This window comes from Stegodyphus dumicola, chromosome 1 (genome assembly GCF_044657685.1).
Source record: "Stegodyphus dumicola isolate Sdum_Otavi_A_Nest chromosome 1, ASM4465768v1".
Taxonomy (NCBI): Eukaryota; Metazoa; Arthropoda; class Arachnida; order Araneae; family Eresidae; genus Stegodyphus; species Stegodyphus dumicola.
The window spans coordinates 72,462,579-72,477,308 of NC_140768.1; the positions used below are offsets into that span (position 1 = coordinate 72,462,579).

General features: G+C 33.4%; 1 protein-coding gene across 1 annotated transcript in view; it reads left to right on the top strand.

Moving 5' to 3' along the window:
- The window catches only part of LOC118186918 (uncharacterized), a 329,689-nt gene that overhangs the window by 298,878 nt on the left and 16,081 nt on the right, over window positions 1–14,730 (top strand). The window contains exon 5 of the mRNA XM_085816245.1: window positions 9,356–9,593. Coding sequence (XP_085672371.1) covers window positions 9,356–9,593 — 238 coding nt within the window. The remainder of the gene's footprint in view (window positions 1–9,355; window positions 9,594–14,730) is intronic.

Consider the following 14,730-nt stretch of genomic DNA (forward strand, 5'->3'; position numbering starts at 1 on the left):
CAAGTACAAGAAATCGTAGACAGCTCTTTCCATCGTATCTCTGGAAGCTAAAACAAAGCACTGTATTACCTGGTAGGCTTCAGCTACATAGTATTTTGCAAAGAAAAGTTATTTACTACATTCCAGAAAGAATAAAAGACTGGTCGTTTACACAGCTTTCAGAAGTGCATAAAACTGTAATGAATAGAAAGTTTTTATTAAATATTCTTCGGAATCAGTCAAAATTTAAGATATATTTAGCAACATAATAAGAAAATTTAGCTCTTAAATGTCTTATTATTGAAATTGATTCATATTTAAATCGGATACGCCTCTTAGTTTCATGAGTTTTAATATGGATTAAGGCCTTTGATGTGACAAAATTTCAGAACTCTCGAGTGATTCTAAAATTTATTACCTTGCATAAAACTGCGACTGATTCTTTAACCTTTCGCCGTCCTCTCCTGTCCGCGAAAATTTCCCCCCCAGAGGCCGTCTGTTTTTTGTAGCGTGTAATGTTGTTTTCTCTGTACATCATAACTTTCCATACATGACTTTCGTAGTGGATGAATGTCAATGAATATTAAGTAAAATTATTAGGAATTAAAGCATAATGAAAAAATAATAATATCTCTGCTTATTTCAAACAGCAGGATAATATGATAACATCTGATCCAGGCGGTTCACTCCTCCCATTTTGTTGTTGTAAGCTTTTACAATTATTGATTTTTTACAGTTCTATCCCAACTTCAATCGTCGAATTATTATGGACTGTACTCATCAAACGTATATTCTTCTTATCTTTCCAATTCACAACATCATTGTTTCTCTTTTTCTGCTGAGTAGACGTTGAAGTCTTGTATCTCATGTAAAATGGCGCCAATATTCATAACACCCTCGGCAAATTCAATTAGAAATAGAATGCCTGATTAGTATTGCCCTCTAGGAGGTATTAGAACAAACAAAATAAAAACTCAAACAAGTAAACATTTAGAAAGCATTTTAAACATTTAAAGTTTTAAAATGTAGAACAACGCTTGAGTCACGTTACGGCCGCCCTGTGGAAGTTTCACTTGAACGCACTAGACGCGTTACGGACGACGAAGAGGTTAAGGAATATGCCTAGATGGTCTACCGTAGAATGTGGATATTAGAGGCATTTATTACTTGATGATAAATTACGTTACTAATGTTATAAAATTCAAGTCTGTTTTAGGAATTCCTCATCTAATGCAGTATTTAATTTGTAGTAAATAAAAGAAGATTCTCTTAGAGTAATACACGTATTTAAAATGAGAATTTAATAAATGAACATATTAAACAACGAATAATACAAAATTATCAACGGTAGGATTTTCGTGCGTTTAGCGTATTATTAAATAACGAATCTTGAAAAGTTATCAATGGCAGAATTTCCGTGACGAACTGTAGTGTAATGGCTGTTATCGCGGAAGATTGAGAATTTCACCGCGATTCAGTTTACGTCAACGACATAGAGCATGGAATGTTCGTTGACCTTTACCGTGTCTAAGAAAATTAGGACCAGGTTACTTTAAAAATCTTGCTTGAAGGCATCCTTTACGCAAAGTACGCTGTGCCGTAACTAATAACTCGAACTCTGTCTAAATCCTTAGATTCGTCTGTTGAGGGAACTTTATACGTTTGCTGTGTTTTTCTTCTGACACCAGTTGTTACGTTTCTTCCTTCACGTTCGTATGGGGTTTGTGTGGATTTGGAGTGAATAACGACGACACTACTTGACAAAATATCCAAACGCACTATATTTAGCCAATATTAATCAAGACAGCTCAAGTCACTTTTTACAGTCGTCGAAGATCTACTTTAAACAAGCTGACACAATCAGCGACACAGCTTTCAGGTTATCAAGCTATCACGGTGGAGACAGCTTCACTGCAAAGCACCAGAGTATAGCTCCCGACTCTGTTTGGTCGTTCTCGGGACTCCACGTACTCTCAATACTCTCCAGACTACAACTCGCGATGCACTCGACGACGCACAGAGCACTGCACCCGACTCTTCGGTTCAATCGTTCCCGGAGCTCAACACTCTCTCTTTACGATGCACTAACCGCGATGAACTAAGATACTCCTCCGGTGCACTCGACGACCCACTCGGCACTCGCTGCCCAGATGCCGACTCGATCGACTCCACACGGACTAACTCGAGACACACTGGCTCGCCTTGTACCAGCAGGGTTTATATAGCTTTTGGCTTGTGTTCGAGAACATTCTGGTCTAAACCGGTAAGAATTCGTTCCAGAAAGTTCTCCATCCGTCCATGGCATATCGCCAATTTTCTCACCAAATGGGTGATTTCTCGCCAAATGTGGCAACTTTGCCGTCCCTTGCTATTTTATGGCAACCCTATACCGCGCCTGGACACTTCGTAACAGTATCTTTATCCTTATCTTTAAATAAGCGTACGTACTATAATGGATAAAGGAATTTTCTACTTTCTAATTTTATTTAAATTCTTACAAGCTAATGTATTAACTGAGTTATGTGGATTCAATCACCTTTAAATTTTCATTCGTTAATAATTATAAATTTCTTTCAAAAGTTATCTTTCGAATTATCCGTGGCTTAACCCTTTCCAGCACGCTACCTTTTAAAGTCGGAGTTTTCATTAAAAAAAAAAAAAAAAAAAAAAAAAAAAAAAAAAAAAGGTAGGCAGTCTAATTAGGCCTAGAGGAGTACACAAGTAAAATTTTGTGAAGATAGTACTTATCGTTTTAATTCTGTGGGTGTGCCCAAAGTGGCACACTGATTGAATAGAGCTTCGAAAAGAGTGCTGAAACGAGCATTGCTGTCAATAAACTGACCGATGAGATGCGGAGGAACAAAGAATACAGACTCTCAGTTGTCCTAGATTATCAGTGTGCCGGTCTGGGCACACCTAGGGTTCGCCGTTTGATTTTAGGCAAAATTTTAAAGTAAAAATATAAAACTAATATAGAATAAGGAGATTAGCATACAGCTAAAAAAGCATAGAAATTTCTTTTCAAACAATTCCTTTTATACCCTAAAAAAATCTGGAAGATTTCTTTGAAAAATGAGGGTCTTAAAAACGAAACATGGCTAAAATATATGGACTGGTTTGTGTTGAGCTGCCATCTATTATAAATAAAGAAGGTTCAGAGTAACCTATAGTAACCTGTAAATCATTTTTCATTCAGTTTTTCTGTCCGTACAGAAGGAAATTTTTATGCGTGTCCAGACCGGATATACTGTGCTGCAAAGGGTTAAGACAAATTATTCAAGATCTATAAGTATTTTACAATGGTTAGTTTTACTATTACAAGGATCATTTCTGATACTATATTTAAATAATTAATCACAGATCCTTGAAATATATTTAAAGATTTAAAATAAACCTTTAAATTTACCTTAAGATGTCATGATGAATCTGAGTTTATAATGCATTATTTTACGTGAATTTATCCAAGTGATGCATCTTTTTAAGACCTGCAAAAAGTTAAAATACTAAATTGTGTGTAAAGTTTTAAGGAACTTTTGACCATAAAAATAAAAAGAAATAAAGCCTTTGAGAAGACGTTATATAGGCTAAATATAAATAACCAGCTGGAAACGTAATATAAAACTGTCTAGAATTTCCCTTATGAAAGTTATGCTTTTACTTTAGCTGCATGAAAATAGAGCAGGAAAAAAGTATAAAATTTTAATTATAGTAAAATTAGTCTCATAAAGAGCTTAAGATATTTTGATTCAGGCACATGCGTTCTACGTCAATACGTCAACTGAAACACTAACAGAAGATTCACTGGAAATTCTACTTATCGTTTTCTCATCAGAAGTGGTTACTAAATTGAAAAATGTTTTCTTGACAAAGCTTCTGGTAGAATGTTTAAGGAAATACTGAAGTTGTTAAGAAAATTCTTATATAAGGACATGCATACTAGATTATTTAGTCAAAAACCGGTCTTCACAGTTTCAAAAACTGCGCTTCACATTCGATGTAATTAAGAGTACTTTAATTCCGCTAAATTAATAAAGCTTTTGAAAAATATTTCTCTAACGCTATTCATTATACATACTGAATAAAACATTTTTTTTCAGTAAAACATGGCAATCTGGTTTAAGGCGTATATATAAAAAAAATAGATTTGAGTATTTATTTGCAATAAAGGAAATTGATATGAAAATAATATTACATCAAGAATAATTAAGACTAATGGGAATGTTAGGTTGACTACAAATTTTATTATTTGAAAACTTTTATGTCACTTTTGCTTGAATCGTTTGATTATATGAACTGTGAAGCACTGAGAAATACTTATTATGAAATCTGAAATTATAAACTTGAAAAAACGTTGCTAGTACTTTTGGAGGTTAGCATATGATTGCTTTGTATCCATTGTACATAAGAACAACGGTGAGCAAACATATTATTAAGGCGTTATTTGAAGTCCTGGGCTGCAATAAATGCTGAAGAAAGCACGTAATTAAAAAAAAATTATTTAATTAAAAGACTAGCATGTTATTATAAATATATGTTTAGGAACTGCAAATGAATCGTATGTTAAATCCTAAGCAAATTAAGCTTATGTGTTTAGCTACACATGGCGATAAAACTTAAGAAAGACTACCTTTATTTCTTTCTGAAAACTTCCCAGTGTCTCTTCATATGAACATTGTAATGTTAATATTCTCTCTCCATTTTATTGAGTGCTGGGTGCACCGATGATATAATTTAAGCAATCCAAGTTTTATAGTTTTTTAGGTTATAGACTTGTATATTGGTTATAGATATATAGATGAGTTCTTGAATTTTCAAGAACTCATCTATATATCCTAGTGGCTCAGTGTGACCCCGCATTAAAATCATGTTTCAGGATGATCTTCCCACATTCTTACTCGCTATTTTAAAATTACTATACTGATCTTAGGCTTATCTTAGGCTGATTGATATACGTCTATAGGTTCTTTTTGTTTTTCTGCTTTCCTTTATCAATGTGTGAAATTTGATAAAACAAAGATGTATGTCGTAGTACCTTCTGGTTGTATTTTGTAACTCATATTTTCTTATGTTTTTCTAAACGCTCTTGTTGGCGCTGGTGGTGGTTGTTGTTTCTGGATTTCTCTGGGGAAGGTCATGAGAAGACCACTGGAAAATCCTGCAAAGAGTATCGGGCTGCCTCCCCCCCCAATATCACTTCATATCTATAATACTCATCATTATATTTTTTTACTTCAACCAGTCTTCAAATATTCCGTTTCTTATACTGTAACCTAGAAATTACATTCGTAATGCCATATCTTTTCCTTCGCAGAATATTTGCCGTTCACGTTCAGTGGAATATCTGAACTCGGACACGAATTAGCTTTAACCTTCTAACTTCGTAACATGCATTAACAATGAGATTCACTACGCGTTAAAACAGAAAAAGGCACGGCAGTATCCTGGTTTTGTTTCAGCAACATGGCTTTAAGTTTGTCACACTGTTAAAGACGAAATCGAAAGTGTCAAATGAGTGCGTTGAATGGCAGTGTTGACACTTGTGGAATGATGACAATTAATCAGGGATGATTATTCATCCCACCTTATTTTCTGATATACCCATCTGAGAATTGGTAGAACATCAGAGGATGATAATGCTTTTTATTTTTCCAGTACATTTAGAGTTGCAAATTAATACACAAAACTGAGAACTTTAAAATGATAATGGGGATTTCAATGTAGTGCTATTTTCCCTACTCTCATTGTGTGATGAAATCATGAAACAATTTTAAACGAGAAAATATCAAACGAGAATAAACAAAATAATTTCATGGAAAATAACATAAACAGTATAGTAACTAAACAATAGGTATATTTTTTATTTTCCTCTTCCTTTTTTAGCGTATTTAAAATTTAGCTTTAAAATTTTAGCTTTAAAATTTAGCTTTAAAATTAGCGCATTTCTTTATCTAACACAGTTCTACTGGATCTCACATTCTAATTCAAAGAGTGATGTTCAACAATATAATTTCTCCCTTTTATAAAAAAAAAAAAAAAAAAAAATACCGAATAGTTGATCATAGAAAATGTACATTTTCTACATTACATATGATTACTTATACAGAAGGTGGTGAAATTAACATGTTATTATGTTCTATGTAAACTTTCAAATTTAGAGTGTATTAGCATCAAATATGAAACGCAATGAATAAATAAACACCTTTATGAATAGACTTATAGACAGTAGAATATGAACTTTATTTACCTATAAATGCTAAATAAAATTTCATTTCAATTCAAATATGTTCCTCTTAGATTCAAATTTTGTTAGTTTTTAAATTACAATTAAAATTTAATTTAATGATAAAAATTTAATTTAATTACTTTAATTTGTAAAAATATTTCATAGCTTTTGTTAAGCATTTTGCATGAAAAACAAATAACAAACAATTATACGTAACTTTTTCCTGGCAAAAAAATTTAGTCAAAGTTTCGAAATAGGACATTTTAAGCCAAAGCTCAAATTATTCGGTCGTGTTCGAGAGTCTCTAAAGACGATTTTGCGTTGGTTCACTTTAAATGTCTTTCACAGTAAATGTGTTGTTTAACTTTCCTTTCGAGTCTGTTGTCATTCGGCAAAATGAAAGATATTTATCTTTCAATTATAATATATGTTTATTGATAAAACAAACTATGCTATTTAAAAGGAATGGATTCAGTTAATTCTTAAGAATATAACACTTCACTTTTTATTCTGACTGATTTAAAAAAAAGGAACGTGTATCATGTTTCACCTAATTAAAAACATTAAATATTTTTATAGAATTACGTTATATGTTTTTGCATTTTTAAAATATACAGAAGATATACGTATAATGTTTACATGTTAGTCTAAATGTTTATTGAACAAGTATCCTATAAAAATGTTCCATTATTCCACCTGGACATGTCTATTGATTTTCTCTACTGACGAACCATATTAAACTTTAAAAAAACCCTTTTGAGCTTTTTTTCCATTTATTTTCTTTTAAAAATACTTATCAGTTATCGTTTAAATTTAATTAATTTTTGAATAAATAAGAATATTTCCTTTTTTCTTCCAGGTTTAAGGTAAGCTTAACTGTACATAATAAAATTAATTTTCCATTTTTCCATTAATCTGTGTGTAGCCGATGTTTATTTTTATCATTTTAATTTAATTAACCACAAGTTGGGATTAAAACATTTCTTTGCTTGACTACAGATCTATGAATTTATTTAAAATTTTAATCTATCATATTAGATCAGACTTAAGGAAGACTGTAACTATTCAAAATATTTGCATGTGGGCTAAACGTTTATCAAACCAGGAAACTATCATAAATGATAATTAAGACACAATAACACGCGGAATAAGTACTAATTCAGAAGTCAAACAACAAATATCAGCGTTAATTTTCAAAATTTTCGCAGGACTAGTTTCGATGGTTTCACCGAACCTCCATCCTCAGCTGCAAAACCGCAAATGAACAAGATAGGAAATAATGATTAGATAAGAAAAGAAAGCCTGGACAATAATAAGCAAGTGGTGCCATCTGTTGTTGAAACCAGAACTAAAACATAATTTCTTTAAAGGCCATTTCACATTCAGAAAAATCTTTCTGTTCTTGTTAACGATCCTGATTCCAATCCATCTTTGCCTTTGGCCTTTAAAGAAATTCTGTTTTAGTTCTTTTTTCACCAACAGATGGCGCCACCTGCTTATTCTTGTCCAGGTTTTCTTATCTTATATAATGATTATTTCCTATCTTGTTCATTTGCAGTTTTGCAGCTGAGGATGGTGGTTCGGTAAAACCATCGAAACTAGTCCTGCGAAAATTTTGAAAATTAACGCTGATTTTTGTTGTTTGACTTAATTAGTATCATAAATGATGTCGAAAAACCTATATATTTAGTGCTTAAATTATTCAATATTTTAACTATCTTATCAAAATATGCAATATTTTTGTATGTATGCTATTTTCTAGCTGTAGCTATGTACGCTAATTTTTCTAATATACATAGAAGTACGATAATCGGACATCCAATAATTCGGAACATCCGATATTCCTGCAAGAGAATATCTAATATAATTGTTATCTGTGGGGACTACAAGCTTGCCACAGAAGTAATCGGAAGCTTTCGACATTACTTTTGGGATTAGCATTAGGTTGGCTGTATGTTATGTAATTACTTTCTGTCGAGAAAAATAATAATATTGATAATTTAGTAGTAAGCCACTGTAAAACGCTTAACTTAGCTCAAAATGTTCTTTTGAAAGCTCTCTAGTCACACATTCTGAAGATTAAATTTATTGAATCGATTAACGTAGTTAAGTCGAGTCAGCTGCTGCATTAAAACGATCTTACGAAGCATAATAATCAGAAAACTATTGGAGAAGTATTACATCATCATATTTTCCTTAGTGATATGTTGCAAGGAGATGGATATTCGAACATTGAAAACTGAATTTAACAACAATATGGTAGATTCAACAACGTTAATTATAAAAAAATTATAAATGATGCGCATTAGGTAGTATTATTTAACTCATATAATTTTAAAGTTATTTTTATGTACAGCTCATTGTAACGTTTTGCATTTTTATAACAGGTTAAATAAATTATTAAATTGTTTCGCTGCAATATTTTGGTATTCGACAAATTTGGCAACTGGGTCAAACCGAAGCCCTAAAGTTAAAAAGAACATTTACTACAGTAGAGGTTTGCCCAAATGACTACTTAATACTTTTTCATGAAATTTTATTTGCATGTGACATTTTTCTGAGCTGAATAAATTATTAAAAAAAAAAAAAAAAAAAAAAAAAAAAAAACATTCGGTGATAGCTTTTCACATATTGTATAAAGCGAATTCAAAATTCCGTGCCCTAATTTCATAGGCAGCGGACGGACATACACTGATGTTTATTCCATAGGCATTTAATACAGGAATAGGTAGACCATGTAGCATAGGATGAGTTATATATAAATATATTGTTTTCTTAATGTATTCTTGAGTTTGTATAAAAACAGTTAAATGATGAAGAAAAACCAATAACCAAAGAAATTGTTTTTATATTAAGTTATAATGAATTTTCAGTTTCTATGTTTTCAAAGCATACTCCTTCAGATGTTCAAAATAATTATTTTTACTCATGTGTTGCTCATTTATATAAATTTCAAACCTCTACATCCAGAGATTCAATGCTTTTTTCCTTTTGTTTGCTTGGATTTTAATGTTTTTATTTGAAAACTTTAAAGTGTAAGAAATGCTGGGAGACTAAATTAGAGTAAAAATGCCTAACTTGCATTTACTACAAGTATAAAAAATTGCGTACGAAAATTGATATTAAAAATATTCTGAAATGTTACTTTTATAGGCAAAGCCAGAATATGAGATGGAGCATTCCACAATTTTACATGCAGATAGTCTTGAGATTTCGAGTCTGAGCCTGAAATTCATCGTTACAGAGCAACACTTCCGAAGTGGGAACATGAAACTCAAGTGTACAGCCACAATATCTAGAGTCTACACTATGAGCAATGAAGAACTCGTGTTTGGAACAGGACTCAGACAGCAGACATCGGGTTTGCACATTACGGAGAACATGAGCCACGGTAAGTCTTTAAAATAATTGTTGTTCATTTAATATTAAGTCTCTATTTGTAAACCACATAAACTATAGCAAATACATACGTACATTTGATATAGTGCTAATTATATATGTGTAGTATATATATATTTATTTAGGGCAGATACGTTAAAGACAAGCACATTCCCAGATCATCTTTAATTCTAGAAATTTCATTCTCAAGGATCCCAAACTATTAACAATTTAATTCTTTTGTGATAGGATATCTTATATTTATTAGATCTTCTTTTATTCTGATACATTGTCTGTGCTTTTACCAGCAAGTGACTCTTTTGTCTGGCCAAGAAATAAAAAATTCAAATTCTTATACTTCCTTTTAGTGCTAATAAGGAATACAAAGATGCCTTTTGTCTCCAAGAAACTGCGAAACTTATCCTAGTAAATGTAAATTAGTGTAAGAACTACTGTATACCCTGACATTTCATCGGTTATAAAACAATGTAAATATTTAAGAGAATTCAGAATTTTGGCATTTAATTTTTTTCTTTTGAACTTAATTTATATCAAAAACAATTGATACGTTTTATTCGAAATTTATAACACACATTTCATAGTCAGGTCTGGCTCACACCAACAAAACGCATTCATGAAGAAATATACGTCCGAAAATGCCCCCAGATAGAACAGAAAATAAATAATTAATGAGAATAAGGGACTGCATAGATGGCATTATAACATATTTATTAACTATATGCTTTCAGCATGGCGATATGATGCACACTTTCTATCAATGGAAATATACCTTTTTCTTCGGCAGTGCTTGGTGAACACGCATTCACCAAACTGCTACGTTCAACTGTTTCATAGATATTTCCATTGAAATAAGCAAAAATTTTTCCAAGGGCCTCTTACACAGATTCATTCAGAAATCAGAAGAAATTCATTCAGAGAAGAAAATCACATCGATCGTATGGGAAATGTTCTGTCCTAGTAATTCTTCACATCAACACTGAAAAATGCTCTCGCGATTAATTACTGTATTCAGTACTGTTATGTGGAAACTAATGTGATTGCAAAATGTAGTTTTAACATCAGGTAGCATTTCCCCCATCCCTAGAAAAAAACCCCAAAATATATCTTGTAAGTCCATCTGCGGTGAATCCTTGTAGCATACTGTATTATGAATTCATGTAGGTCGTAGGTAATCCCGTGCAATCATATATGCTTTTTGAATATTGAATATTGATTGGCTTTATTCTCCTACCTATCTAAGGTTAGTTCATTTGCATATGAGAGAGAGATATTAAGCGCTCTTCATGCAGTATTAGCAATATGCTGTACTGAAAGACACCGGTGTCATGATAAAGATTAGGTATTTGTAACTACTTTGCTCTCATTTTTGTGTAAACAATCTAATTAAGGTTGTACCTCAGTCTTTTTCCACGGCAATAATGTAGCCCCGTTCCATTGAATTATCAAAAGCGACGTAATCTCTGGTGAAAAAGCGCAATTGCCTGTTGAATGGGATTACCTTTGTTGAGGTGTATTTGACGATGGAATGATATCGCGACTCATTTGTTTCCTTTCCCTGCTCCATAGCCATTTAAATATATGCAATTCATCTCTGAAGTTGTGAGCAATGCATCCTAATTATACTGAATCAACGACTCAAATTATGGTTGTTTCCTAAATCTCAATTGATTTGTTGTCAAATAGCAGCCTCTAACGTACAAAGGTATTTCTAAACTTATATTTCGAATGATATTTCTGGATATACAGGCTGCCCTGTAAATGTTGCAGCACATTTCTCGGGAAGGTAAGACACATTATAAGGGTTAAGAATTGCATAGGAACACATGCTCAGAAACGTCATTGCAAGCCGCCAGGGGGTTGTTGTACAGGAGATTGATAGTGGAAAGTGACGATTGCCTCATTTGAGCGGTAGGCACCATATGAAGAGCATGAAACGCTATACGAAACGGGAGCTTGCAGACATGCACTTAGTGTATGGAATAGCTGAGGGTAATAGACGAACCACTTCACGCATTTATCGAGAACGCTTCTCCAACAGACATCAACCATACCACAATTTGTTTGCACGTCTGCATCAAAATTTGTGCGAATACGGGTCATTAAGAAGTGGACTCATTTTGTACTGGATGTTCATAGCCATTTCAATAGATCATTCCTGCATCGATGGATTGTGTGTGGTGGACCGGTGCCCTGGCCCCCACGCTCACTGGATTTATCGAGCCTTGATTTCTTTTTGTGGAAAGCCATCAAAAGTGTCGTGTATCACGATCCTCTTGTGTCTGAAATGGATCTCGTGGCAAGACTCGCCTGCGCAGCTGCTACAATCAAAGAAACTCCCGCTGGGTTTGAACATGTCCGGCAATAAATGGTCTGTCGGAGTCAGGCATGTTTGGTGTCTGATGGGCATCTGTTGTAATATTCAGGCTGTGGTACACCATTTGTATTCATGTCCAATAAATGTTTCAAATTAATCACTCTTGTTTCTTTCCCCATCTTCTATGTCTGCTACCACTTACTCCTGACATTTCCGGGCATGGCTTCCTATGCAATTCTTAATCCTTATGATGTGCCGTACCTCCTCCAGAAGTTTGTCGCAACATTTTCTAGATACCCTGTATATTTTTATAAGAATGTGGCTTCTTGCTGTATTTTCGACCTCTCTGTAAGTTTGCATAACGAAGTTTAAACTACTTTGTGAAATGCTTTAGTATGAAAACAAAAATATTTTTTTTTATTTCAAAATAAACGTAAAATGAAATTATGTAAAAGCATAGAAATTTTTTATGGAAATGAATAATTAATTATGTGATGTCATAAATATTACATATTATGTCTCTTACATATTAACACGTGATTAATATAGGCGACTATTTAGCAGCAATTGTAATAAACGAATATACATCTTAAACACTTCATCGTCTGGAAAAATACGTTTATAAGATATTTTAAAAATATTTTTGCTGTTTGATATATAATGTTTCTTGTATATTTCCCCAGTAAAATATTTTTCTTTCTGTATTAAAAAGCATAATTGTTTCCTCGCTATAATTTTCAACTATTGCGCAAAATACGAAGTAAAAAATCTTTCAAAGACATTTTATTGCTGCAACGAAACTTTGATTTTGTCTTCTTCGTAATTTATATTGAGAATTATAAAACGACATTTTTATGCTTAGATTATGCATCATATCAGTAAATAGACGTATGAATTATCAGAATAATTAATATTTCAACTTAATTTACAATTATCATTATCATTTCTTGTCTTTATCCTTTTACTTCCCATTTTTAGCTAAAGATAAGTAATTTTAAAAGTACAAAATATGAATACTAATCATTATGTTGCTCTCAGATTCTCAGTTAATTTTCATACAAATGCAAATAAGTTGAAAAGGTTGCTTTCGCTAGTGTAATTAACTGTTCTGCTTTTTGTTTGCAAAAAAGACATAACTTTGGAATCATAATCTTTCATTTTTATCGTATTGTAGGGTTTATATTTACTTTAACTAACATTTTTTTTAAGTTTAAACTATCTTTCCTGTCAGGCCTTACTTTCCCCTGGAACTGCCAATGCCAGAATATGTAAATTTGAGTAGAACGCGCAAGCATTCAAATTATCAGCGGAAGTAGTATGATTTAAATAGAAGGAAACGAGTTCGGTGAGAGAGTTATTCTTACTTAGCGAGCGCGGAGGTAGTTATCGAGAATTGAAGAACCCGCGTTGCGGCCTATGTGCTTGGCGGGAATTAGTGGAAATTGTTCCAGTGAGCTTCAAGTCTGCTGAATTAGCAGCCGTATTGTAAAACGCGGGGAGTTAGTTATTTTAGAGAGCCTCGTAGTTAGAATCTTGTCTTTATTTTCTTTTCAGGTTATTATTTTTATTTTGACTGCCTAGTTGGCAAAGTTTGTAAGCGTCAAGAGGACGCAATTGTAATTTAGTACGTTGAATAAAAAGGGACTTAAACCCTTTACAAGACTCTGTGGTTTATACAAGCTTTCACAGTCACCTCTTGGTTGCGTGCTAGTTAGAGGCGCGCAACGTTATATTGGCGCCCGAACACTTATCGAACTGAAATGACCGAAAATTGGATGGAAGCCGCTGGACAACACCAAGAAATGACAACGCAGTTAGAAGGATTTGGATACCTGGTCCAGACTTTGAGAGCATCAATCAAGCCAAACGTCTATTTCGACGGAATAAATTCGGTGGCGGTATTTCTCGAAGGTATAGAAAACCACTTTCAGCTCTACCCTGTGAAAATGTTGCCATCGCCACATCAGCACTAAGAGGACAGGCCGCGCTATGGTGGAAAATATAGGAAAATTTCTACTAGGTGAATTTGGAAGCCCGACGTATACATTTGAAAATTTCAAAAAATCGTTAGTAAAGGCCTTCCCCATAGTGAAAGATCGCGCACGGCTGGAAGCCGAGCTATATAGTTTCTATCAACGGGATACAGCACAATTGACGGACTTTATTTTACGAAAAATCAAACTAACGGATATGTTGTATGGGAAAAAACCCGATGCGGAGATAGTTGAAATAATATTACCAAGATTGTTACCCGCTGTCCAAGACTACTTTGAAATTAAAAACCCAACCACATTGCAGGAACTTTTCGAATTGGCGGTGAAGTTTCAAAATCGCAGAATCGCGGAAAGAGCGAGAGGGGAAACATATTCTCAAAGTACCAGAAGGAAGGAGGAAACAAGAAATGGAAATCGCTCATATGGGGGAAAGAAATATCAAGCTAACGCATCGAAACTCGAAGGTCAAGGCCCAAAACGAAAATTTGAAAATAAGCATCCGCGTACCCAGAAGACACAGATTGAAAGGAAAGCTTTAAACGACTAGAGGGGCCTGTGAAAGGGAGGGTCCAGACCCCGGAAGTTTTAGAAAAACCCTCAAATAGACATCTAAATACAGTCATCGTAAAAAACTCACAGCTACCAATTATACAAGTCCTGGTTGGCGATGTACCAGTAGAAGCCCTCATCGATACAGGGGCAGAAGGAAATTTCATGAGTGAAAAGTTCTTCAAAAAGAATTTTTTTAGGATACGACTCTTTAAAACCAGAAATACGGAAATTATAGCGGCGCAAGGAAAAACATGTCACTGCATCGGGAA